This window comes from Tursiops truncatus, chromosome 12 (assembly GCF_011762595.2).
Source record: "Tursiops truncatus isolate mTurTru1 chromosome 12, mTurTru1.mat.Y, whole genome shotgun sequence".
NCBI lineage: Eukaryota > Metazoa > Chordata > Mammalia > Artiodactyla > Delphinidae > Tursiops > Tursiops truncatus.
The window spans coordinates 70,746,012-70,773,664 of NC_047045.1; the positions used below are offsets into that span (position 1 = coordinate 70,746,012).

At 40.7% G+C, this 27,653-nt stretch overlaps 1 protein-coding gene across 2 annotated transcripts in view; it reads left to right on the forward strand.

Moving 5' to 3' along the window:
• Positions 1 to 26,787, forward strand: part of GRM1 (glutamate metabotropic receptor 1) — a 354,189-nt gene extending 327,402 nt beyond the window's left edge. Inside the window, exon 8 of one of the 2 annotated variants that reach the window (XM_019951447.2) lies at positions 25,860 to 26,787. In XM_019951447.2, coding sequence (XP_019807006.1) covers positions 25,860 to 26,787 — 928 coding nt within the window. Of the gene's footprint in view, positions 1 to 18,349; positions 18,411 to 25,859 lie in introns of those variants that run through there. The other variant, XM_019951452.2, reaches the window with a different exon arrangement.
• The last annotated feature ends 866 nt before the right edge of the window (positions 26,788 to 27,653 follow it).

Below are 27,653 nucleotides of genomic sequence, written 5' to 3' on the forward strand. Positions count from 1 at the left end.
TGTAGTGGTGGGTAAATTTTAAATGCAGAAAGAGGATAGATTATAGATAATGATCAATGTTCTAAGAAGAAATTTGGATACTTTTCATATAAACCTCAAGATGACTTTTGTGAAGTTATCTTAATGACTTTTGTGAAGTTTTATGATCATGTGTAAGCTTTATGGGAAGAGATTGACTATAGAAAGACTAGTTAATAAAGTGCTATAAAAATCCAAATGACAGGTTGAAAATAAAAGGCTTAAACCTGAGCAGTGAAATAAAAGTCAAATCCCAGGCATGCATAGGAAAACATGTTCTGAGTTTGATTCATTAGAACTGGAATATTGATTTTGGGGGGTAAGAAAGAAATGAACAATAGAATACAACTCTCATGATTTGAGCCTGGGTAACTGGAAAAATACAACTACCATAAAAACTGATAGGGAATACTCCTGTATTCTCCTGTCAGAATAGGACTGGGGAAATGTTGATAAGTTGGGTTTCAGACTTATCAACTGAAAATCCAGTAAAGGCATTCAAATAGAGGCTTCCATAAAGTATTGAAAAATTAAGTCAGACGCTTAAGAGAAAGGTCTGAGCCAGAGCTCTAGATTTGAGACTTAATTGTCAGAATGTTTACAGTGGCCAAAAGAGCGATTAAGACATGAGAAAAGAAGAAAGTAGGAGGAAGAACATTAGGGAACATTTACATTTAAGAGATAAGATAAATAAGGAAAACCTGAAAGCAGTAAACAGCACAGAATAAAAAAGGGGAGAAAGAGGGATCACAGTGTCAAGGAAACCAAGGAGACTCGTTCAGTCAGCTCCGTTGCCATAGTAAAATCCCACAGACTGGGGGCTTAAAAGACAGGCATTTATCTTCTCACAGTTCTGGAGGCTGGAAGTCCAAGATCAGGATGCTAGCATGGTTGAGTCTTGGTAAGGCCTCTCCCATTGGGTTGCAGACAGCTGCCTTCTGCCTAGCTGTGTGCTCGCATAACCAATTTTCTGTACAAGCATGGGGGCAGAAAGAGAGAGAGAAGGGGAGAGGAGGGAGAGTGAGCTGTGGGGTGTCTCTTCTTATAAGAGTAATAATGAGGATCCCATTCTCATGACTTCATCTAACCCTAAATACCTCCCAAAGGCCCCACCTCCTAATACCATCACGTTGGGGAGTTAAGATGTCAACATATGGATTTGAGGGGATACAACCATTCAGTCTCTAACAGACTGTTTCAAGAAAAAAGAACTTGGGATCCTTGGGATCCCCAAGGATGGAGACTCTATGGTTATCCTTGAGTCATTTAAGTGGTGTGATGTGAGTAGAATTTTTATAGCTGTAAGTTGAGGAGTTTGTCATTAAAAGAATTAAGAAGTTTAGACAGTATCTAAGGAAGCCAAGGAGAGAGGGAGAAGTGGTATAATAGAGGAGAAATTTAAGCTTGTTTGTAGTATATGAGAAAGGAGCTGATAGAGAAACAGAAATTGAAAATATAAACTAGAGATCATACGGGTTATGCTGGGCAGTCTGACCCAGAGCTGCGCCATTGCAATAGAGCCATTGGACATCAATTGACAAGTGTCATAACGAAGCACCAATTTTGAAGAATATGTTGGTTGTGGTTGATGCTGGTTCTCACTTCACTACATGTGTGTTGCTTGTCATTAAAAAAAAAAAAGATGGAAAAATTAAGCTAGAAACTTAGATGAATTTTAAGTAAGATCCTAAAATACAACTCTTACTACTGATTTTATCAGACTCTGGGCTTACAAACATTGATTGTAAGATTTGAAATGGGACAAATGAGGGAAAGCTGGGAAGTAAGGTATGCTGTCCTGGCATTACGGGTGGAGTTGGAGGAGTCATAGCTCCTAAGTACAGGTTGTTTGTAGAAGAAGGGTGGTGTGTATTCAGAGCCAGACTCAGTCGAGAATGAAACAGTTACCTTCATTCAGCTGTGATTAGAAGGGGCTAGAAATCCAAATCCTTGACTCTCTTCCTGACAGCCAGTCATAATGCCTGAGGCTGCCAGTGTGAGGGTATTTTGGTTGGGGTAAAGCCTTATGCCCCCTGAAAAAACAAGATGAAATGCCTTTACTCTCTGAAATATGTAACACGATGACCTAAAAGCACATTAGCCATAATTTAGAATGAAAACAGATAAGTAACTAAGTTGTGTGTTGAGGAGTTGCCGTGGTGAGAGACCACCTTCAGAGGGCATGGACTTAAGTACAGGGGGAGAGATGAATGACATGAGGATAGGGGGGTGGGGACACAAATTTGCAGTCACCATTGTTTCCTTGTTTTTTTCCCTCCTGTGAATAATATACTCATTCTACAAATAACACAGAGATAGCTACTTTAAATACTCATATTTTATGTTTTCAAGTTCTACACTGAGACCATGGGGCACAGATTTTGCTACAGCTTCAAAGAGAACATATTCCTTTTGAATATAGGCCACCTTTTATATTTCTTTCAAATTCAAATGAACTTGCATGACATACACATTCAAGTTCTCACACTTAATGTTTTATTCTCCTATATTTATAATGTGTAGCTTCTGAACTGAATTCAAAAACATTCCAGGTGAATATCCATAATGACCCAAAGTAGGTACACATAACACCACTGTGTAAATAAAGAAACTAAGGCTTGGAAAGTTCAAGGCCATTTTTATAAGAGGAACAAATGGGACTAAAATCATTGTTTTCTGGATAAAATCATTTGTTTTTATCACTTTAACTAAAATATAATTTTCATCACCTTTATGTCTGTTACCTCAATAATATATTCATTCATTCATGTATTCAATAAAATGAATAAGACATGGAGTCTGCCCTTAAGAAGGTCATAGTTTATTGGTATAACACATCGTTACAATAAAATCCAGTGAGTGAAATAATAGAAAATGGTATAATATGGTGATTCAGGTGGGTGGGTAAATTTAGAGTCAGAAGTTTACTGAGTCTGGGTTTGTTATTTTTGCAAGGTCCCACTCTACGTAACAGATACTATTTTATCCTGGTCCTACTGTATGTAACAGTCACCTGTTAGATGAAAGAAACTATCAGAGGAGACACTGGAGGCCTGCAGGCTAAATATGACCATGGATGTCCTTAGATCCTAAGAACAAAGCTTATACGTTCGTTAATTAAAACTCTCTGGCTTTAAGTTATAGAAGCCAACCTAAGCTAGCCTAAGCATATTTATTTTCCCTTTGTGTAAGTAAATGGGAAAATTTATAGAGTACAGTGTGGTGCCTAGCGTATAGTAAAATTTCACTAGCTGTTAGCTAGTGACATTAAAATTATGAAAATAGGGGAGGAGGTGTGAACGTTCATTTACTAGCATAAAACTCTGCATTACACCTTCATGTAATGACAGTTGTAAAAACTGGGTATACGCATAATTACTCTCAACTTGTGATATCCACGCTATGTAGAATGGTGGAGCTGTGTGTCTGCGGAAAGCCCAGGCGCGCTGGCATTACTCAGTGTGAGAGGTGTGAGAAGAAGCACACCCTGTTTGACATGACTTGGCAGCCTGTCCATGCTTGGCCACAGCTAAAGAAAGATGAGATCGTTTGCATGCCATCTGTTAGCCTTAGAGTCCAGTGTAAAGTGCTACCTACTCAAAAGGGAAGCAGGCCATGTGAGCAACACGTTCATAAAGCAGGTTCAAGAGCAAAAATATTAGCAGCCTGCACAATGAAGAAACAGAAGAAAGTACCAGTGGATTTGGAAGCTTCATATCAATGAGAACAGTGCCTATAGGCTCATTAATTAGAACTCCTTCGCTGCAAGTTATAAAAGCCAGATGAAGCTAGCCTAAGCAAAAGGCGGTGGGATATTTAACAGAAAAAATATAAGGAATAATTTCAGATATAGTAACAAGATTTGGAACGTTTCTGGGCCACAAGGGGGACCGGGCTTCTGAGGAAAAAGGTTCCAGGCATCTACGTCATCTCCTGGCTCCCTGCACACCTCCTTCTTCTCCTCATACATCTGCTTTCTCCATTTCTTGGGCCCTCATGGTCAGTCCAAGGACAACCATCGCAGTGCTCCTGAGTTTACATGCTATCGGTCCAGTTACCAAAGAGACAGCTTCGATTCCCTCAACCCACGTGGTTCTATGTAACACAGACAGACACTGATTACCTCAGCCTGACTCAGGTGTCTATCCCAGGTCAAGGAAATGACGGACAAAGATGATGTGAAGTCACAGAGTATAAAATTATCTTCCAGGGGCCCATCACTCCCGTCCTCCATGGGTAAGATCAGGGAGGCCGTTCGCAGAGAAGGGGTATGACTGTGACGTGAACAGAAGCCCTACAAGTGTCTCCACCAGAGTGATTCCATCTCCAACTATCACCCATCCTTTCTTCTTTGGCATCTGAATAAGTAACTTCTAAGCACCAGCATTTTATATTTAGAAAGGTTGATGAAAAGAAACTTCAAAACCTGCAGGTGGTAACCAGCCAGCCAAGTGATCACCTATCTATACAAAATGTGAGTGACTGCTACAAACTCCAGCAGATGTACCAATGGAGGGGCGAGAAAATGCATCACGCTGACGCGGCGTTTGTTATGAAGGTGTGAGGTGTAGAGTCAAACACATTTAAAAACTGAGCCTTGTCTCTGCTACTTTATAGAGAACCCTGGCTGTAAAATACTTCTAAGTCGCCTCAAGATGAACAAAGAGGAGGGAAAAGGTGTTTTGTTTTTGAAGAAATGTGGATTGTTAGGACATTGTCTTCTGAATGAAGTAAAATACATAATAAATTACAGACCAACAATAAAATATTACTTATTGTTAACATTGGTCAATAGAATAGAAGAGGAAAATCAGCAAATATTTAATCCAGTTAACCCAAAAATGTGTCTATATTTTTATTTTATTTCAAAGGGGTAAGGGAAATCTCCTATAACTGAAGGCAACTTAACAATACCCTCTATGCAGATTATCTTCCAGATGAATGAGGAGTCTGCTGCTAATGAAATTAGGCAACGTCCCTGGTGATGCTGCTAAAGATATTGAAAAACAACTTCTTAGGAGAAATCAATAATGATAGAAAATACTTTCCTTTCCCTGATTTTTCAGTTATAAAAATATATACTGTTAGCTTGTTTCTAGTAAATGCTCTCAAACACTGTGGAAATTAATGTCATTTTCCACTTGATTAAACTTGCACTGCTTATGTTGTTTGGCTTAGGTGGGTGTGGGATGGGGAGTAGGAAAAGTGTTAACAAAGAAAAAGGAATGAAGACTTACATGATCAAAGTAGAATAAAAGAAGTTACGATAATGGGGCAGCTAGGGGAGGGGTGAGGGATTGGAAGGATGGCTGTAGATCCGTCACCAGGCAGCTCTGTGACTTTAGCCACTGATTCTGTCAGTGTCTTATTGTAAGAGATAGAATTGCAAGCAATTTTAGTAAGGTTTTGTTTAGCTCCAACTGTTTAAAATCAAAAGTTATTCTAGGGCCGATCCTAGTATAAAATCTCTTTTGCTCTGATGGTTAGAATGAGCTCAAGGCCTGATGCACCCCTTTTTACATTGGGAGGAGAAGCACTGATGACTAATTGATTCAAGCACCTACTTGTGCTGGCCATTGAGACACGGGCAGGGAATACAGTGGTGAACTAAACAGATCCAGCCCCTGCCTTTGTGGAAAATGGGATTCTAGCCAGGAGACCAAACATTGAACATGTAATTACAAGTGTAGTGAATGTTTGTAAGGATAAGTACAAGGTGTTACAGGAGTGTTATTAAGAGGACCTAACCAGCCCCAGTGTGTGGGGGCTGGAAATGTTCCCAGGACTAAGAATTATTTAGACTGACTTCTGAAGGAGAAAAGGGGTTAGCTAGGAAAGGAAGGGAGCTAAAGGGGTAGACCAGTCAAACAATCACAGTGTAAAGGCTCTGAGCAAAACAACCCACTGATGGCTGAAGGACAGGAAGCAATTCCAGGATGCCTGGAAGTGAGAAGAAAGGAAAGTGTGATAAGTAGACAAGAAGGGCGGGCAAAGACCAGATCACGCAGGGCCTCCTTACAGACCTCAAGAGCGTGGATCTCATCCTCTGAACAATGGAAGTCACCACAGTCACAAAGCAGGGGTGCACTGTGATTAGTGAGAAACGTGTTTTAGAGCTAATACTCCACCCTCAGCGTGGAGGACACAGGAGAGCAAGATGGGAGGTGGGGCACTCTGGGAGGAGGCTGTAGCAGGGTCCAGGTGGGAGATTAGAGTGGCCTGACCTAGGGCTCTGACAACTGGGGAAGAAGATAGTGAACAGAAAGAAATGCTTAAAAGGTAAAAAGAAAAGTAAAAGTAAGATTGCTCACAAAATTCAGAGTAAATAGAGATGTGCAGTCACCTCAGGGTAGTTTAGCTCCAAAGCCTATAACATATGAACTATTACCAGATTAAATGGACCATCACATCTAAAATGTGGTTGATTTATAAGAGAGGGAGACTGATCAGACACAAAAGCAGAGAAAAGCAAACAAACAAACATTGGAAACGGCCATAGACCTCTCTGATGCTGAGATGAGTGAAGTGTATGGTGAGTCACGGGCTCTGAAAATTTAGGTACAAATGACAAGGTGATCCCTAAGACTAAAAGGATGAAGTAGGCTATATTGGCTTAATGCTATCAAATGTTTAAGTATTGACATTTGCCACACTCCACCCCTTCTTCTGATTCCCGGTGAGCAAGTAACTATTAATTATTGGCTTCCCCTATTTATATACATTTTGGTATTCTAAATCCTGTACTGTATTTCCTACTGCAAATGAAATTGAAATTCTGTTATATAACAACCTCACTATATGAGCTTGTTTAATATAAGTCTCACCCTGGATGATATATTATCCTTATTGGGCAGACAAAATAAGTTGTGCTGTGATATTTACCTGGGTGGTGAGTGATGGGAAGAATGACTGCAAGTCTGAGAACCAGATCCTCATCAGTCCCTGGGAAGACGCTTCCTTAGGAATGTGCCCTCTGTGTGGTCCATACGATCACACTATGTTTCTCACATTTACCTTTCTACAGACTTCAGTTGCTTTATCTCTAACAGTGGAGATGACAATACTCACATTCTATTTACCATATTCTACCAGTGAATAGTATAGTTGGTAGGTCTTAAGAAGTAGCTTAAAATAAGTGTTCCATAGACTCCCTACTATATCTGTTCTCAGCTTTTCTGATCCAGAAATTCATGGACAGCTCATGTATTACCATGTACTACATATATATTACATTTATGCCATAATAAGAATCCTAGTTCCCAAGGAAACAGATGGTGGAATCAGAATATATCATAAGTATATGTTTATGTTATTCCACAGTAGCCATACAAATGTCTAACAATTAATACTACCACTATGAATTAATCACTGGGAAGAGTTAAAACAAATTGTTTACACATGCTCTCCTGATCTCCCCATTTTAAAATAGTTTCACTGTATATACATTATGAGCCATCCTTTCACACAGCATGAGACTCATCCTTGCTCCCGCATGTATCAATAGTTTATTCTCTTTAATTGCTGAGTAGTGTTACCTTGTATGAATATACTAAAATTTATTTAATCTATTTCGTTGATGGACATTTGGGCAATTTCCAGCTCTCAGTATTACAAATAAAGCTACAATCAACATACACGTACATCTTTATGGACATAAATTTTCATTTCTTGTGGGTATATGCCTAGCAGTGGAATTACTGGATGATAAGGCAGGTGTATGTTTAACTTATTAGAAACTGCCAAAGAGATTTCCACAGTGATTTTGTCATTTCACACTCCTACCAAGAATGTGTGAGATCCATTTTGTGTTGATGGTCTTTTACATGATAGCCATTCTAATGGGTGTGTAGTAGTACTTAATTATAGTTTTAATTTGCATTTTCCTGATGATAATGATCTTGAGATCAGGGATTTTAAGACACTGAGTCCTCACCATTTACTTCATTTCTTCCTTCTTTAAATGCCTCAGTGCTACGAGACTACCTAAAACTGCACTGACTTTCAGCAGCTTTCTGCTTAGCTTTGTATCCTGTGCTTTGTGCAGCCTAAAGTTTGCAAAAATTTCTAAAGGAAACCCACCAAGTGGTGGGTTGGTTTCACTTTTCTTGACCTCCTTCTCTTCAGGGTCTTGGCTCCTCAAGTCCTGGCTACCTTGGAAGACTTGAACTCAAATTTTTGTGTCTGTAGCCCTGTAAATATTTGTTTTTCTTGCTTCTTTACCTCTTACTTAAGATCCTCTGCCTGGACTCTCAATCTGCTCTTCTGTATCAAGAATCATCAAATGTCCCAATGAGAAAAATAGCTTGAAGATTATCTGCTTACCTCTCTGAAGTTCTCTTCTTTCTGACTTATTGGTCCCTTGGATTCTGGCTGCCGTGACAGCATCCCAATGTCTCTAAATGGTTTTTAAAAATATTTTGTCTGTTTTTTTCTAGTTGTTCTCAGTGGGAGAGCTGCTTTACCCCAAGGAATTACATCTTAGCTGGACACAGGAGTCCTCTTATACCAGTTTTAATATCTCCCCTTCCTCTTTCTCAATAGGTTATGATACGACCAAGATTTCTTTTACGGCTATGGTGACTGTACTTCTAATACTGTGAAAGAAATTCTATGATAATTGCCTATCAGTTTCTCTTCAGGTTTGCTGGGTGGTGACATGGGGATATTAATGCCTCTGCTTAAACAGAAGTGGTGGCATAAAATAAATTTTAGTGAAAACATATATCTAATATTAGTGCTTTAGCCAAGAATATTAAAAGCCTCACAAAGTTCTCAAGTGATCTAAGTCCTTTTTTGTTATCATGAATTTTAAGCTTCTTACCAAAGGAATAATTTCTTTTAAAAAAAATTTTAATTTATATACTTTCATGATTATAGGTCAATAAGGAATCCACTTTTCAGATTTTATTTCATTATAGAATATATTTGATAAGGATACATACAAACAGACTCATCCTTAATACATATTGTTTACTGGTGCCTGGCATTTCCGCAGCAGGCTGGAGATGTAATAAAAAATGCTTCCCAATGTCCAGCTCCATCGGCCACTCTAAATCTTTTTGCAGAACATCCTGAGGTGAAGACTTTAGTTTTTGGCAAGTTGTTTTCAGAATCTCTTTCTCTCCCCCTCTGTGATAAATCAGAGCAAAATAATAAAAAGACTCACTTTGACAGTTTGGCACCTAAAGTTTATCTGGAAACATAGCAGGTATTTTTTTTTCCTTTTACATAACTTAAGTTGTATTTTTTTTCTAATTTTGTGCTTTTACTTTCTCATTAATAAAGATGCTTATATGTGAGAATGAACATTGAAAATATACATACAGTAAAACGTTTATTTACAGTATAAAGACTAAATTTACTACAAAATTTTGAATTAAGACTTCAGTACATACAAAATATTAGTATAATTTCCCAAATTCTGTAATTTATATTTGATATTTCTCCTTAGTAGCTCCTCATATATTTTAATATATATTTAGAATTTTTACTTTAATTTATTTTCAGCAAAAAAAATATATATTCACAACTCCCATACAATACCTTAGTTTATTGGGGTAAAGCTAAAAGGAGAGGGAATTTTACCTCTGAATTATGTATTATAAATTTCTTTTTGTAATAACAGTTACTGCTTATTTTTCATATTTTAAAAAATGATAAATATTAATTGTGGGGAATTTGGAAAAAATAGGAAAACACAAAACAGCTAATAAAAATTATCTACAATTCTACCAACACACAAGAACCATTAGCATATTTATGTATAGTCTAGTTTTTGCACACACAAATACATATGCACATTATTTTTACTACTTTATTTTTTTAATGTAAATTTTGCTGGAGATTTTATGACGGTCAATATTGAGTATGAGAATTAATTTAGGAATTAGTAACAAAAATAATAAGTGCTTTTGATATTCCTGCAATTACCAAAGTGATAAAGAAGCTCAGGGCTATTTCTGTATTATTTTCATATTAGGAATATTTCTTCATTCTGTTTTGTTTATTCAATCACTCGTTCAACATTTACTGTAAATAGATGACCACATGTCTCTTTGTATGCCCAGGAAAGTCCCAGTTTATGGCTTTTGTCATGACATAATTTTTAAGAGCACTTCCTTCACTCTTAAAAGTAATCAGTTTGCATGAGAAATTACATGGTTTCCTTTTATTTCCAAGAACTGGGGTAGGTAAAAGGGGGATAAACTAGCAAGCAATGGTAAATCATCCATGGAGCCTGCCCTCCAGAAACTATGGCTTGCCTACTGTTGAAGATAAGAATTAACTTATATAATAAGAAGTGAAAAGGATCACAGGAGAGAGGCAAAGATATAATGTACATTGCAGTGTGGTCAAGAACTTGATAAACATTTTAGAATTCCTGAAGGAAGTATGTGCAGAATGTTGTGAAGAATAAGAATACTTTAGGTTTAGAAAACAGGTATGAAAGACAAAAGCTATCTTTTTTTCAGCATCAGGGAGCTGCTGAAGTGACAGGGATTAGTGAGAACTAAAATATCAGAAATGGGAGAACTGAGAAGTGAGCAGATGATCTGCAGATGCTTTTCCCTGGAGGCATTTGCCAACTCCAGGCTCTGGCAAAAGGACGAGTATCCAGACTTGGCCCAAGCAGAGTGTCAGTGGAGGGAGGAGAGAAGACAGAAGAGATCTTGTAGTCACTGGAGGCTGAAGTGATAAAATAAAAGGCATGAGAGGCTTCAATACATGTCCAGCTTCTCCCTCAAAACATCTGCTGAGGGGCTTCCCTGGTGGCGCAGTGGTTGAGAGTCCGCCTGCCGATGCAGGGGACTCGGGTTCGTGCCCCGGTCCGGGAAGATCCCACATGCCGCGGAGCAGCTGGGCCCATGAGCCATGGCCGCTGAGCCTGCGCGTCTGGAACCTGCGCTCTGCAACGGGAGAGGCCACAACAGTGAGAGGCCTGCGTACCTCAAAAAAACAAACAAACAAACAAAAAAACCATCTGCTGATGTTTGCAGTTGGCTGGATCAGAAAGGTTAAAAGATAAGCCAAACACCTCTGACATGGAGAGTGCATTTTCATGGAGCCTTTCAATTGCTGAGGAGACAGGCTAGAAAACACTTCTAGCAATCACCTGAATCTGCACTGACAAGATTGGAGACTCAAAGTTCTCAAACACCTGATACAGGTTCCCTGTTAAGACACGTGCCTAATTCTGAAGTTGTGTGTGGTGGGGGACCAAAAATCTAAACTAAAAATCTTCGAAAAGCCAGCCAGAATATCCCACAGTCTCTCAATGCTGAGGAGATAAAGACCCACCAAGTGAGCTGTACTAGTGCACAGCCAGATGCTCTGTTAAAAGTCTTGAAGCGATATACCCTTCTCCCTACAGTAGACTGACTCCTATACAAACTGCAAAACAACTTTGCTCAGCTCAGTTTCTGACTGGATTGAGTTGATCTTTCCCATTCTACTTAGCAGAAAAAGTGGCGAAGTAACTCTGGTAGAGATAACCTAGAACCTCTACAGAATCTTATTTTATATATTTATAATGTCTTATCTGATATAAAATGTGTTTAGGCATGGAAGAGTTAGAACCATATAACAACAACAACAACAAAAAAAAAAAACAAGGGAAACAGACAATAGAAACAGTCCCACAGGTGGTACAGTGATCACTGTTGCTAGATGTTAGAAAACTGAATCATCATTCTGAGCATTGACAAAGAAATGACTCATCCATTGGGCTTGTGTTTTCTGTTTGAACTTTATCTCAGAGGAATTAAATAGTTGATAAAAATAAGTTCTTCTTTTAAAAAGAAATCTAGTCGACAAATACAGAAGGGATGATAGAATGATAATAACGTCACTTATTAGTTTTGTAATAAAATAATTGATCTATATAATGTCATCAATTACTGCTAAAACCATTAGATGAAAGATTGATGGGGAGTTTTATAATGTGTACATCAGGCTGACATCTAAACCCACTGATCAATCTTAATATGACTAATAGAAAACACAATTTATGTGCTTCTCTGTGTGGTATAACAGAAAGAAAACTCTGCCTCCAACAAACTATTCTTCCCATACAATTAATCATGAAGCTGATCAAGACTTCAGATCTAACTATCAAATCATAGGCAACATAAGTAACAGAGAAACATGTTAAATGACACTACAGGGACTCAATCTGTAAAATCTATAATCTGCATGTTTCTTCAACAAATAAATAGCAAGCAAAAAGGAGGAGGGAACATCTACAGATTAAAAAAGACTTACAAGACTCATCAACAAAATACAATGTGCAGCTCTTATTGGGATGATGTGAAAATCAAGAGTAAAATAAATATACATGAGACAATCAGGGAAATTCAAATATCATCTATTTAATATCAAATATTTAATATCAAATATTAAGGAATCACTATTAAAGTATTTTAAGTGTGACAATATTTTTTCCTTTTATTATAAAAATGTGTACCTATATTGTAGAAATATATACTAAATTCTTTATGGATGGAATGACATAATGTTTTAAAATAAATAAATGGCAGGTATAGATGAAATAAGATTCACAAATATATTGATTATTATTGAAGCTGGTAATAGGGATATGGGGGTTCATTTTTAGCATTGTTTCCATGCTTATATATTTAAAATAATTTTCCTAATACTCAGTTTTAAAGATGTCTGAAAAATGAACTGAATTGGAAAGAATAGTAGGAATTCTCACATACCAGTGTAAATTCTGCAAGCATTTTGTAGAGCAATTTGGCAATACATAAGAAAGACAAATGTGCCTTCACCACAATCCATCAATTCTGCTTCTTGGTCCACCCCATAGAAAAGCTGTCTCATATGTGTGCAAAGAGATATAACCAAGCATGTTTACTGCAGTATTGCTTAAAATAGCAGTATGTAGGAAACAACCTAAATGGCCATCAGTAGGAGAATTGATTATATTATTGATAGTGTGGTATTTATTCAATTTAGTTTAAGTGAATGAACTAGAGCTATATCTATTAACATAATACTATGCAAAAGGGCAAATTGCTGAATGGAAATATAGTGTGATGCTATGGATATGAAATCTAATATGCTAAACACTACCACATTATTTATTAACACATATGACTACACATGTAAAAGTATTAGCATATGCCAACTGATGATATATACCAAATTTTCTCTTGAAAAGGAGAGGATTAGTATTAAGAATAATATACAGAGGGCTTCAAACATATCCCTAATGTTTTCTGAAGGAAAGGAAACTTAATAAGACAAAATGTTAATATTTGACAAATCTGTGATGGTAATTGAATTGAATTTTATTAAATTGTTCTCTATAGCATCTCACTTAGAAATCTTTACAATTAAGGATTTTAAAATAGAGAAATATTTCATACTGCATTGTGTTTATATAAAGAGCCTTACTGTACTATGTTAGATGTGCATGTATTAAAAGGAAGAGTGGAACAATTACCATTTACAGCAGGCCTATATATACAGTCAGAGCTCCATTTTCCACTCTGATGAATGAATGTTGAGAAATTAATATTTAAATTCAGATAATAGAAAGAATGCATTTTGCTTCGGAAAGCAATCAGAGGCACAAATTATCCTATTTATTTATAACAACAGGAAAGATAGATATCTTCTGCTAAAATGGTCTTGAGTGGTTGCCATCAATCTTTATGATTACTTTGGACAGCTGCCACATTATTTCCATGGTGACGATCTGGAATTGTATAGACCATTTTATCTCTGCTAAAAGTCTCACCTCCAAACCTGTCATAGACATGCAACTTCAGATACAGACGGCTAACCTGACTGTACCTAGTCTTACCGGCTCCTGACATATCCACTCAATGTCTCTAATGTTGCTGGCAAAAAAAAAAAAAAAAATTGCAAGAGAGAAAACTATTTTCTAATTTCTTAGTTTTCTTAGAAAACTATTTTCTTAGTTTCTAGTAGAAAATATTTTTCTCCTAGAAGTTATTGAAATTCTTGAATAAGGAAGTGGTTAAAATCCATAAGTAAAATGAAGTGAAGTTGGAGGTACTATGAATTAGTCTAACATAAATACACACTGAGATTTAAAACATCAGTCTTTTGTCTGTGCCTTTGCTCCTCCAATAGAGTTGTCTCAAGCTGGGATAGCATTTTGCTATTTGGAAGCATTTTTACATGTACTATTTCATCAGTCCTTCTTTATGGATGAAAAACTGAGTCTGAAAGAGGCAAATACTCAGTTGGAGAGTAGCTGGTCTCCTGAATCCTTGTCCTGTGAGCTTATTGCTACACTATAAGGAGTAAAACTCATCTGTAACAACTTCTCAAGTTCACATAAAGAATCATTCTTAGCATAGATGCCAATGTAGGGGTGACTAGCTGTAAAGCAGAAAGTCTCTTATACAAAGAAAGGTTATTTGGACAATGGGAATAGATACACCAAGAAGGGGAAGGAAGGAAGGAAGGAAGGAAGGAAGGAAGGAAGGAAGGAAGGAAGGAAGGAAGGAAGGAAGGAAGGAAGGAAGGAAGGAAGGGAGGAAGGGAGGGAGGGAGGGAGGGAGGGAGGGAGGGAGGGAGGGAGGGAGGGAGGGAGGGAGGGAGGGAGGGAAGGAAGGAAGGAAGGAAGAAGGAAAGAGAAAGAAAGAAAGAAAGAAAGAGAGAGGGAAAGGAAGGAAGGAAGGAAGGAAGAGAGGGAAAGAAAGGAAGGAAGGAAGGGACAGAGAGAGAGAGGGAGGGAGGGAGGAAAGAAGGGAGGGAGGGAGGAAAAAGGAAGGAAAGAAGGAAGGAAGGAAGGGGGAAAGAGAAGAAAGAAAAGAAAAAAAAAGCTTTGCATTTTCAGAAGAAATTGAAGATGAATCTTTCTAACTAAACTTCTGGGGTTTCATTAAATCCACAGTTTCTGCCAAAAGATTCAGCACAGATTTGGGACTTATATTTGACAAGCCCACATATGCTGCATTTTCCCTCCAAGCTTTTACTCTGGCTTGCGGACTCTGGGGTTGGTTGAATATATGGTTCTACGGTTGTTAAAAATACCCCAAAGTCCAGCTCCTTCTCTCAGATTTAATGCAGTTGATAAAATGGCCACTCTGGAATCAGATTTTTCAGGTCTTGACCTGTAACCTTTAATAATCCTCTTCTTTCATAAAAGTAAGATCTGTATGCATAGGTCATTTGCATTTCACTTCAACCCAAAGTCAGAGACTAAAGAAATGGAACCATGAAGGAGATGCTGTAATTTTTTCAACTATTTCAATCAATAGTTAAAGGTGGCTTTGGGATTGCTTGGAGTTACTATGTGAAATTTGGCTGTCAATATGGTTGAAACCCCCAAAGCAACCACAGAACTGTCCATAACTGCAAGAGTACTTCCAAGTCAGCTACAGAGACCACAGAGCTTCCTGCCCCAGTCCCCAGGAGACACAAGTGCTGAGCTGTCCCTCATGCCACACTGTGTGCACCTATGCTAATGTCAGCAGAACAAGTCTCTAAGCTGTCAAGACGTTTCCCCATGGTTTTTATCATCCATCATCTGTACATTCCAGCAGACAGGACCAGCTGTATCAATTGCACGGCCCAGTGCAAAATGAAAACCCGTAGCCCCTGGTTGAAAACATAGAGGGAAAAATGTTAAAGGCACTAAAATATAAAGCCCTCTCCTTTCTCCTACCGTCTCTCTGTAGACCTGTCATTTTGGTTTCTTATTTGCCATGGAACGCTGTACTCCCTTGCGGGGCATATTTGACGAGCAAGCACGGACCCTGCCAGGCGCAGCAGCTAGCCACTCAGTGACTCCGCACACATGCTCAGGCTGCCAGGTTCCCCTCCAGCCAGTCACTGGGTAGATGCCACGGAGAAACTGAACCAGGCATCTCCCCTTTCCAGGTGCCTCCTGCCCCAGCCCATGGTAGACCGGCAACCCTCAAGGGTATCCCAACAACAGTACAGGGGCTGGCAAGGTACACACATGGAGGATGAGCGAGAGGCTCGCCCCTGCCATGTTCCTCACCAAATGCACAGTGGACCTGCCAGTTCAAGGAGGAGTTGGCCACGGCCATCAGCTGCCTTGAGATGTTATTGGGCATGTACACCTGATCCTGATCTGATCTTCCCACACCCGTTCCTACAGTTCCCTGGCAGGGGAGGAGGGTGGCAGTGATCATTGGTCAGGGGTGGGCAGTGGGAGGCTGGATGGGCTCTGGCCCCCAAGGCGGGGTGGGGGGGGGTGCAAGGAACAAGAAACTGAAAACCTGTCCAGAGAGGCAGTATCATGCTTGAGGTGAGGCTCTAAACCCCCAGTGCATGCTCCGTTTCCACATGGAACATCACTTACAAAACACAAATTAAGTGATAAAATGATTACAAGTATCAAAAGGATGACCACAGAGCACTAAACCCTGAATACAGGGCCCTTCTGATAAGGGACCCACCATGTGTCTGTATTGGTCACGGGGACAGGAAGCCAGCCCTGCCAGGGTCTTGGCTTCCCAGCACCACTGGACCAGGCCACATACAGACATTATCTAAAGGAGAATTAATTGGAGGATTCAAGGGGATGCAGGCAGTTTAGCAAGGCAAAGCCAAAAGCTTTGAGTGTATTTTGTGCCTTCTTTCATGAGAAATGAAGTTGCTTTAACATTAGTTTACAGGTGAAATGCCCTTTTCTACCAGTAACTTCATTATATATTCAAACATCATATTTTTATTCCTGGGCATCTACTACTAATGTTGTTTTCATGATCTTTGTAATTTCAGGTGGGCATATTAAATGTCATATTGCTTTGCCTCATTCAGTAACAAACATTATCTCTTTGTCTAATTTTCTTAAGTAAATTGATTATTGTAGTGGTAATAAAATTATAACAAGGTGTTTCAAGTTCTTAACTCTGGATGAGGACTTCAGATTGTTCTGGATAGATCATGTACTTTCAAATGGCTTATTGAATGGTCCAAACTTGATGGAAACATACATATTGATCAATTTTATTTTTTCTCCTTCACCTTCAACTGTGCTATGAAAAATCTTTTTTCTCACCTTCTGCATTCATACTAGATTCCTTGCTTTCAGGTATTAAAAAGATATTCCACTGTATTCTTGTTTCAAACCTCAAACTCACATCTCTCCTTCCCAGAACAATGTCAGGCTTCAACCTGAAAGACTTGGACTAGGAAGGGACATGGTCTGCTCCTGAAATATCTCTGCCTCTTCCCTCTTCTGAATTTCCCTTTTTCTGCTTGCTTTGATGGGAAAAAGAGATAGGAGAGTTGACAAAGGTCTTTGACTTGCCTGGAGCTGTTGTGGTCCTCTTCTGATTAACACTGGATAATTGTCACCAGGATCTTGGGGTAGGTGGCCCAAGGATGATTGACAGAACATTTGTAAGTTTCTAGAAAGCCCTATAGGGGCTTCATTGTGACCTTATCCACACCACTCATAGCACCTGCTGACGGTTCATCTTTAGCATCTTGTTCCTCAAATTCTCTTCTATGATTGGCTGCCCTCTTATGTGGAGTGTCACTAAGATGACTTTATCCCACCACCTAATAAAGTGGGAAACTCATGTGTCCTTAACCTGTGTGAAACCCACATATCCTCACTCCAACAAATGCTGGAAAGGCTACCTGCACATGGCCACCTGCACATGGCTGCCCCATCATCCTGGTCATGTCAAGTCAGGGCTCTTCTCCCCTTACCACACACACACTCTGTGCTGTACAAGGAGACATCCAACCAGGGAATGAGATGACGTTCTCCCCTGGTGGGAGGCTTGCCCAATCTCTTGCCACTTCCCTTCTTTCCACCACAACATACATTCCATCTTGTGAGGGCCAAGAGATACATGTGACTTTATGCTAAGTGACAGCACTGCTTTTATGATAACATAATATAGAGTAAAATTAGCACTACAAGTCACAGTGTAAGACATAAACCCATGAGCATCCCTTAAGAGGGTTGGTGGGTGGGAAGATTTAGGTGGAGTCCGCTGCCTCCAAGAATAAAGGAGAGTGTCAAGAGTGGAGGGAAGAAGGCCAATTTGGGATAGACACATACACACAGCTGAAAAAGCATCTGCCACTTGGGAAGAGACAGTCCCACAAGGTAAAAGAAAGAATGCACTCCACTGATGTGACTTTCAGAATTGGGCCTGGCAGTAAGAAACAGCTGGGCAACACAAGGAAGATCCAGGATGTGCAGGTGCAGGTTACTTGGAGAAAGGCTCAGGAGCCAAGCTAGGCCCTACCCCAGCCCTGGCACTGCCCAAGTGGTGTGGTCGCCATCTCTAGTTACATGTATAACCGCTCACTCACTGGGTATCTTTTTCTTTTCCATCTTCAGGAAGAGGCAGCCAGAATTCTCGCCCACCAGACAGTGTCCGTCGGCACATGTGCAGCTTTGAAAACCCACACACTGCAGTGAATGTGTAAGAGAAGCTGCATGGAAAAAATAGTGGTTTGCCCCTTGCTTTCTCTCTCCTGGGTTTTCCTACTTTCTAACCTGGAAACAGATGTGGTGCATGCCATCAAGAACGAGGAACCATTTACGTGCCATGGTTTGCACGACTGCCTTAATTTGATCGTCCATTGTTCTTAAAAGGACACTGTCAAGCTGTTAGTCTTTTTGCTTTTATGTTTTGATGCAAGAGGCAACATTTTTTTCCCATTCTAGAGATTCGCTTTTGTTTGTGACTCCCACTCACAAACTTGAAAGTGAATTTTCCCCCTTCACAAATTTGTTAGCTTCTCCTTGGCAAACAGAGCTCTTTCTTTTGTTTTCTTTCTTTGCCTTTTTTTTTTTTTTTTTTGCTGCTACACGAATATTTGATATGATCCTGTCTGCATTAAGGTAAAAGCCATGATTTGAACTTATGGAAGGATTCCATAATGTCAGTTTGCCGAGGTGGACACCAGCCTTTGCTGGGTGCCTCCTATGCCCTGGGGAGCACAAAGCAAAAGTTCTGTGAGTCCCACAAAAAGTGAGTTTTGCAAAAACAAACAAACAAACAAACAAAAAGGAAAGTAGCTATTTTCCCAGAACTTTAGAGCTTTTATCAGATTTTCTCCATCTGATAAAACCGGTGCATGTTTGGTCCAATTTTTGACCTTTAGATCTTGACAGTGTCTCTTTAAGTCAACAAAAGAACATAGACCATGTTCAATTCATTGTGCACGGAGTCTGTGGTCATTTTCAGCTGTTCCTTTACAGCCCTTCAAACTCCTGGGAGAGTCAAAGGTACACATTCCTGCAGCAGGAGGGAGCTCACTGATGAGGTGTCTGTGGCTTGAATAGCTCTTCAGATGAGAAGAGCCCAATTTGTTCAAATGTTTGCTACTGAACCTGGCTGTGGAGCCTGGTGAATGGGGCCCTAGCATCTCTTCTCTTCACTCAGTGGAGTGCATTGGGAAGTCGTGTTCTGACATTCCCTGGAAAGGCCCCAATAGAAAGTGTGTGGTCTCAGTCAAATCGTACTGACTCTTGGAGGGAAAAATAAGTGGTGGCTGGGAGGACTCTGCACATCTAGATCAGAGCCACTCTAGTCTGCTTGGATGCATTCTCTGTAATTCTCCTGAGTCAAAAAGCATTGAGTGTTTCTTGCACCAAGGGTTGAGTCTGACCAAGAACACAGGAAGGACATCCTGATTATGACAGCTGCTGGCTGCCTGTCAAAAGGTATTGATGGGACTAGTAGATGTGCTTGTCGTGTCATGACAGCAGGGCCAGAGAGAGAAGAGAGTCACTTAACATTTCATGACTTAAAGGTGAGTGCCTAAAAGCAAAAACAAAGGCTGAATGTGGGTCCATCATTGGTAGGTGACAAAAAATAATGCAACAGTCAGCAAAGCTAACAGGTTGGTTGTAAAGAACTTTTGAAATAAGATCTACTCAAGCTTTCTGGAGATAGTAAAGGATCAGGAGAAGATTGGTAGCTTCCAAGCTGTGCACCATAGACTGAGACTGACTATTTGTAGCCTTGGTTGTTCCCGTGGGGGAAAAAAAAAAGATATGTTCTTTTTGTGACCTTCGGTTTCCACAGCTTTTGTGAACAAGCAAGGCAAAGGGACTAGTGATAGAAATAAAGCTGCCTACTGGATCATTATGGTCTGCCTAGATCTCTCCTGCCTCTGAGGAGTAATCCCTGCAGGGCAATGCAACTGCCCTGTATTTCCAGGGAAAATGTGAGGACTCAAGTATTGCTGAAGAGCATCCAAAGACTTGCTATGAAAATTATAGGTCTGGGGGCTTCCCTGGTGGCGCAGTGGTTGAGAGTCCGCCTGCCGATGCGGGGGACGGGGGTTCATGCCCTGGCACAGGAGGATCCCACGTGCCGCGGAGCGGCTGGGCCCGTGAGCCATGGCCGCTGAGCCTGCGCGTCTGGAGCCTGTGCTCTGCAACGGGAGAAGCCACAACAGTGAGAGGCCCGCGTACCGCAAAAAAAAAAAAAAAAAAAAAAAAAATTATAGGTCTGGAAGCATGGAGCATAGAAAAAAATGATAATGCTTGACCTGAACTTTCTTCAAAAGGAACATAATTAGGTTCATCTATACCTCCTGGAGGAATATAATTACACCTGGTATACCTCTGCTAAAACAATGCTGCTGTACCAACATGATGTCATAAATAAACTTTGGCACCAGAATTTCTTTCCTCAGCCAGCAATCATCATTAGGTTGAGCCGAAGGCCATTCAAAATATACTTAGAAAAAGTTTAGTAACCATCAGAATTCTACTCTTTAGTTTGAAATAGATTTGTCAATTTTCTCAAGACAGTAGACCCTACACCCGGACACAGTTTATGGGCTCTTACATACTTTATTGATGAGGTAATTTCATTTGTGGATGTCTTTTTCTTTATTAATTCATTGGAGAAAGCACAAGGCTTAATAAAGGCAAACTGATTTTCTTTATGTTGTCTTTTATCCTGAATCATATAACTTTAGGATATTCAATGTGATTGATCTAAAGATTCTAAAAGGAGGACTGTATATTTAGACTTTGTGATATTGTATATTTCAGCAAGCCAAATGGTTTTCTGATTAGCTTATGATGAGGTTAGAATCAAAGAGGAGAGGGATAAAATTCACAATGCCATTTAAGATTTAATATCATCAGAAACTACCATGTTCTCATGATATAGAAAAGCGTTTGTCTTCACCAACACATTCAGAGATTCTCTACCTTATAAGACGTGGTGATTCAATAAGGTGAGAAATTTTAAATATGTTCAGATAAGCTTCCAAAGATATATAGATATATATATACTGAATATATATATAGAGAGATATATATACACAGAATATAGACTAAATATGCATATTTTTCTGGAAAGCTTTCAAGAAGGGAAACTGGAGTCAGTGGGAGTTCTTTGTGTTGAAGACTAACTTGGGGTTGCCTGGGAAAACAGGGGTCTGACTCAAATGGTTTCAAATAGTCCTATGCCTGATGTGCTACAAGAATCACTGTTCAAACTGCATTCTGGTACCAGCTTGCTGAAACAGGTGGAGGTGAGATACCGGAACAGGGCAGCTCTGGCATTCCAGCTGAAGTGTCTCAGGGCAACACCGCCTCCTCCTTGAAAGGCCAGATGTCCCAGTCGTAGCTGCAGGGCCACAGCCGAACTGTCTGCAAGCCTGCGGCTATAGCTTGTTTACTTGGTGAGCCATTCTCTCCACGCTGTGACCCAATGGCATTTCCTGTTTCTATTTTCATTTTCAAAGAAAACAAATGCTACCCTCCTCAGATTCCAAGGAGTGAGACTGCCCTCCTCTTGGGAAGGTCTTGCCTTGTCTGGGCTCTCTGGATGCCATCCTCACGTCTGTTGTGCAGCTATTAAGCCTAGTGGCAAAGACTTGCATTGGACATAATGGAGACCGGTGTTGTGCAAGCTTCCCCCTCAGGCAGCTTGTGCAGGATGCGTCCCTCCTGATCTCAAACATCCACCCACTGTTATTCCCATTTTAGACATCTCTGGAGCAGACAGCAGTGTACTCTGCAGATGTAACTAGGACTTACCGAAACAAATAAAACAGACAGGATCACTCTGAATGCCAAAGGTAAACTAATCTGAAAAAAAAAAAAAGATACACTAATCTGTTTACACCACCCACTTCCAACTCTTCTCTAAAGTGCTGTAAATATTGGGTTTTCTGTTTGGGGGGATTGTGATACTTATCTAAGGAAAGAAAAACCAAAGCAAGATCCCAAGCCTGCTGGAGCTGGAGCTGGAGCCGCCGCCCTCCCCCCACTTAGCTCTACAGGACTCTCAGCGGGCATCATCCTCCATGTCTCTAGCCCCTCCTAGGCCTCACAGTGATTTCCTCCAATCACTGCAATATCAGCAAATATATTTAGCCACTCGAGGTATTTACTCCAAACACTCCTGCATTTGATCTTCAAATATAAGATTGTTCAGTCTGATGTCTGTCTTTTGAAGTCAGAGCAAGAAAGGTCGGGTGCTTTGTGACAATTCTGTGGTGTTTCTAAACCAGGTTGCTTTTCCTAAGATTAGGGAACCAAGTAAAATTAAATAATAGAATGAAGAAGCTGATGGCTGGAACACAATGTATTAAAGTTATCCGGGTTTCAATAAAAGTCTTATTTCATAATAATATTGCATCTTTATAACACATTTATTCCTTTTTGCTGCCCCATATTTTATAAATTTTTCTCTTCTTAATATCACAGCAATGGGTTCTCCACCTTTTCAAATAGGATAATCACTTTCACACGAAAATGGTTATTAAACCTTCACCTGAATCTGTGACAGTAATTGTACCTTTATTAGTGGCCACTTGAACACAAAACATGAAAAAAGGCTTCTCAGAACTAAGTTACACTTGTATCTAGAAGTACCATTTATCATAACAGCATTTTGCATTTAAAAATAGCAGCCCATAATCTGCAAAAACATAATATTGATTCAGCCTAAAAACAATGCTCTAATATACATGTAGATTCATGGACCATTCAAGCTGTCTGTGAACCATAGGTTAAAAATAACTAATCTAGAAAGACCAAAGTTTATACCCTGTGATGCAGTTTCTATGAGATAGTGCCTTTTCCTCCACTCTGGTTTTTAGGAAGCAATTTATTTTGTCCTTGAAAAAAAAAAGGTTAATCTAATTTTCTTAATCTGATAAATTCCCTAGGGCATTATAACTGTTTCCTAATTAAACAGCACTTTACAGAAAATCTAGAGCAAGACTCTGAGGGGAATGAAAGCTGCTAATTTTGACAGCCAGGGTGAAAATCTTCCATCACAAGAATAAAATTGCTATTGGATTAAATAGAACTAAATTGTGATCATATCTGTCTGCAAGATGATTAATAATGCCTTTTACATGATTGAAAAAGAGGCTCATATAGGACCCCTGGACAAGGTGGAAAACTACCCATGTGAGGGAGCCAGAGAGTGAACTAAGTCCCAGCAATACAAGGTTACCTTTTTTGCTGGCATATATGGAGACTGGGCAATGTTTCATTTGGATATCTAAGCCTACTGATTGAATTAGGGCAGACTAGCTCTCAAGGGAATTGGTTTTTAAAACACACACACACACCCCTAAATGACACAAGCAGCCTTTTAGTTTAGTGATTTTCTTAATGAGCATGGAGAGGCAAGCATCTGGAGAAGGAAAAAGTGTTTCCATTGCAATTGAAAGGAATGCAAAGCATTGCGGTTGGAAATTACACTAAAGCATATTTATAGAGGCGAGAGGCAACTGGACAGCCTTATACTTTCTGGAAGAGGCATATTAAATGCATAAGGAGAGAAAAAGTTTGAGTAGAGTGAGAGATGGAGGAAACTGAGAAAGGTGAAAGTGGGAGGTGAGCTTGCCTAGAATTTCAAACTCAGAAGAGGAGCTGTGGGTTCTGGTCTTGCCTTTGGCTGGTTGACGCTCTTGCCAGAACACCACCGGCTCATTCTTTAGTTTGCTCGCCTCAGGAGAGAGTCAGCTATTCTAACAAGAGAGTGTAGAGGTTGATAAGTCAGTAATTTCACATTTAGAAGCAGATATACATTCTTAGAGATTATATTAAGCATACGTTTGAGTGAAATATTAATTTTGATATAGTATTTTGGAGATGAGATTTTTCTTGGACTATTAAAAATACAGCATAGATTATCAGATATAGGGAGGAACTGCCTTCTTCCCAAATAATGAGAAAATTTTACCTGTTATATCTATTTTAAAACTTTTATATCCAGACTTTTCTATAATTGATATCAGACTTTCAACACAAATCTGTATTTATTTGACTCACTTCACTTTCAGGATTATAAAATTTTAAATGTCAAAACACTACCTTCATCATAAATGTGGAACTCACATATAATTTTTGAAGTAGTCATTCTTGTATTTTCAAAATGACTAAATAAACCATTATGCTAACTATTGATCATTTCCTACGTTTTTCCAAACAAAAGAATCTGATATGAAATAGTCTATTTCACATATCCACCTAAGAAACAAATACTCATTTTCCCTCTTCCTTTTAATGTCAAAAATGTGTCATTGTGCTACTTTCTCTGTTGTTTTCATGGACACAAAGAAAAAACAAACTCCTGAAAAAATATAAAAGAAGAAAAAAACGATTTCCCTATTTAAGTATTAACACTATTGTTATTAATAGTATGCTATGTTAAGGTACCACCATCTGCTAAAAATTATACAGAAAATAAACTGAGTCCGAAAGTAAGACCAGAATTATTAGAACAGACAGAATAGAATTTGTAGTATATGCACCCAGTACATCTCATTGTTTTTTCCTTCAGAGATATATTCTATTTGGTTGGCTTTATGGGGATCCCATGAAAATGAAAATTGGTAAGTGTGGAGGATTGCTGGTGCCCTAAGACTTTTCTTCACCAATGCTCGATGAGGAAAAGGCCCCAGAGAAGTCTGGTCTCAGTAACTTCTGCTTTGTCTGAATCTTAATTTTGTCACATTTGCAACAAACTATGCGAGAAGACTAAAGCAGGATATGGGTATGTGTATTTTTCTGGGCCTTCCAGTTCTGTCTCTTTCAAACACACCTCATTAAATGCTGCCAGTGTGAAAATCCCAAACTAGCTGCTATGTGAGTTGTGATCCACTGTCTCTCAGGAATAATACTTTGAAATAAAAAGAAAGCTGAAAGTTAGGAAACTCTTAAGTGAAGCATGGGTCTGGGTTTTTCTGTCATCTCCTTTTCTTCTCTTCTGTACAGATGCCATGTGCATAATCATGCCACCCCTGTTAACACAGGAAATACCTGCATATCAGAATGGGCAACTGAGAGGACGTATTTTATAACTTCACAGGACAATGAGCGTAGCCTTATCCGTGTGTTTTAATTTGTTCCAGGGACTAAGAAAGGGAGGCAATAGCTATGGTCATTATGCTCTGTTGTCCATGTGTAACTAAGATTTTACTTTTAATTTGTTTCCTCCATCAATTTTGGAATCTTTCAAAGGCTTGTACTGAGCAACAGTTTTATCATTGCCTTAGAGTGTGTGTGTATGTGTGTGGGTGTGTGTGTAATAGCTGTGAAATCATAGACCTAAATGAAAAAAGCTGCTTCTACAACAAGCTGGCTCTTCTCCCCTACAACTTTTCTCAAGGTCATAATGTCCTATCTCGTCTTGAGGTGGATGGAATCCCAGGTTGCTTCAGAGGCAACCTGTGGTCACTGCAGATTTTGGTGTTGGATGTATAATAAGGAGAGGGTAGGGGTGTGGAGGACAAGCATACATACCGTCGAGGGGGGAGTCTGATTGCTTTGAGCTGGGCTAACAAATGTTTTATATGTATGTCACCCTGTGTGCATGATATATCTGCAAATAAACCCATCTCTATTTTATTCATAGTTTTAATGGCAAGTCTGTGTCATGGTCTGAACCAGGTGGAAGACAGGTGCCCAAGGGACAGCACATGTGGCACCGCCTCTCTGTGCACGTGAAGACCAACGAGACGGCCTGCAACCAAACAGCCGTCATCAAACCCCTCACTAAAAGTTACCAAGGCTCCGGCAAGAGCCTGACCTTTTCCGATACCAGCACCAAGACCCTTTACAGCGTGGAGGAGGAGGGTGCCCGGCCGATCGGCTTCAGCCCGCCCAGCAGTCCTTCTATGGTGGTGCACCGACGCGTGCCGACCGCGGTGGTGAGCACCCCGCCTCTGCCGCCCCGCCTGACCGCAGAGGAGACCCCCCTCTTCCTGGCCGACCCGGCCGTCCCCAGGGGCTTGCCCCCTCCCCTCCAGCAGCCGCCGCCGCCGCCGCCGCCAGCGCAGAAATCCCTCTTGGACCAGCTGCAGGGAGTGGTCAACAATTTCAGCACCGGGATCCCGGATTTCAACTCGGTGCTCGCAGTCCCCGGGGCTCCGGGGAACGGGGTGCGGCCCCTCTTCCCGCCCCCGGCGCCGCCGCAGCACCTGCAGATGCTGCCGCTGCAGCTGAGCACCTTCGGGGAGGAGCCCGTCTCCCCGTCGGCCGACGACGACGACGAGGACGACAGCGAGAGGTTCAGGCTCCTGCAGGAGTACTTGTACGAGCGGGAAGGGAACACGGAGGAAGACGACCTGGGGGAGGAGGGAGAGGAGCTGCGGGCGGCCAGCAAACCAACTCCGGAGGACTCGCCGGCCCTGACGCCTCCTTCCCCCTTCCGCGACTCGGCGGCCTCGGGCAGCTCGGCGCCCAGCTCCCCCGTGTCCGAGTCGGTGCTCTGCACCCCTCCCAACGCGACCTACGCCTCTGTCATCCTGAGGGACTATAAGCAAAGCTCTTCCACCCTGTAGGGAGGGGGTGTCCACAGGGGAAAGCAGGAGGGGTCAGGGGGCACCAGCACCTCCGGAGACTTGCAGAAGGCTGGGGGAGACGCGGAGGCTGGAGGTGAAGTCGGGGGCAGGGAAGAGATCGCGGCTGCCGTCTTAGCAAGGCCAGCGCGAGAGACACGGGACTCTGCCAGCAAAAAGCGATCCAGGCGAAGATTCTGATTCTTGAATTACTCAAAAGCCTTCTCTGGGAAGAAAGGGAATTCTGACAAAGCACAATCCCATATAGTATGTAACTTTAATCGCAAAATCAACCAACATAATCTCTTCGGACCATTGTGCATAGATATACATGCCCACACCCTTGGCCCGTGTGGAAGGGGACAGCCCGGGAGGACCGCCCAGTTGAATCATTAGCTCGTTGTCATGGTATTCCCAGCGAGCATGGTGGAGTCAGACAGAGCAGGTGGGTGAAGGAGGGGCAGGCGTGGAACCGCCCGGAGAACAGTGATGGACAGCAGCTCATTTCTCTCAAGCCCTTCTCCCTACTGGGCCCACAGACGCCTGGTCTTCGGGACACTCGGGAACTGGCCCCAAAAGGGGCCTCTGCTCGCCGACTGCACCCCATCCAGTGCCAGCCTTGCTGTCACACTTGGAGAAAGGTGTGTGGATACCTTGCTGCTTTGTGATTTCCCTCTATTTAGAAAATAGGAATAAGAGCAAAATTATCACCAAAAAACATTTCATCAGGAGTGCTAAGGGAGGGCGGAATGAGAAGCAAGAGAGTGCATAAGCTTGGGGCTTTGAACAAAATCAGTCAGCAAAAATCAGCTTCCCATATCTGATGCTCGCTTACTGGTGATTTCAGAAGTCCAGACAAGAGATTGTTT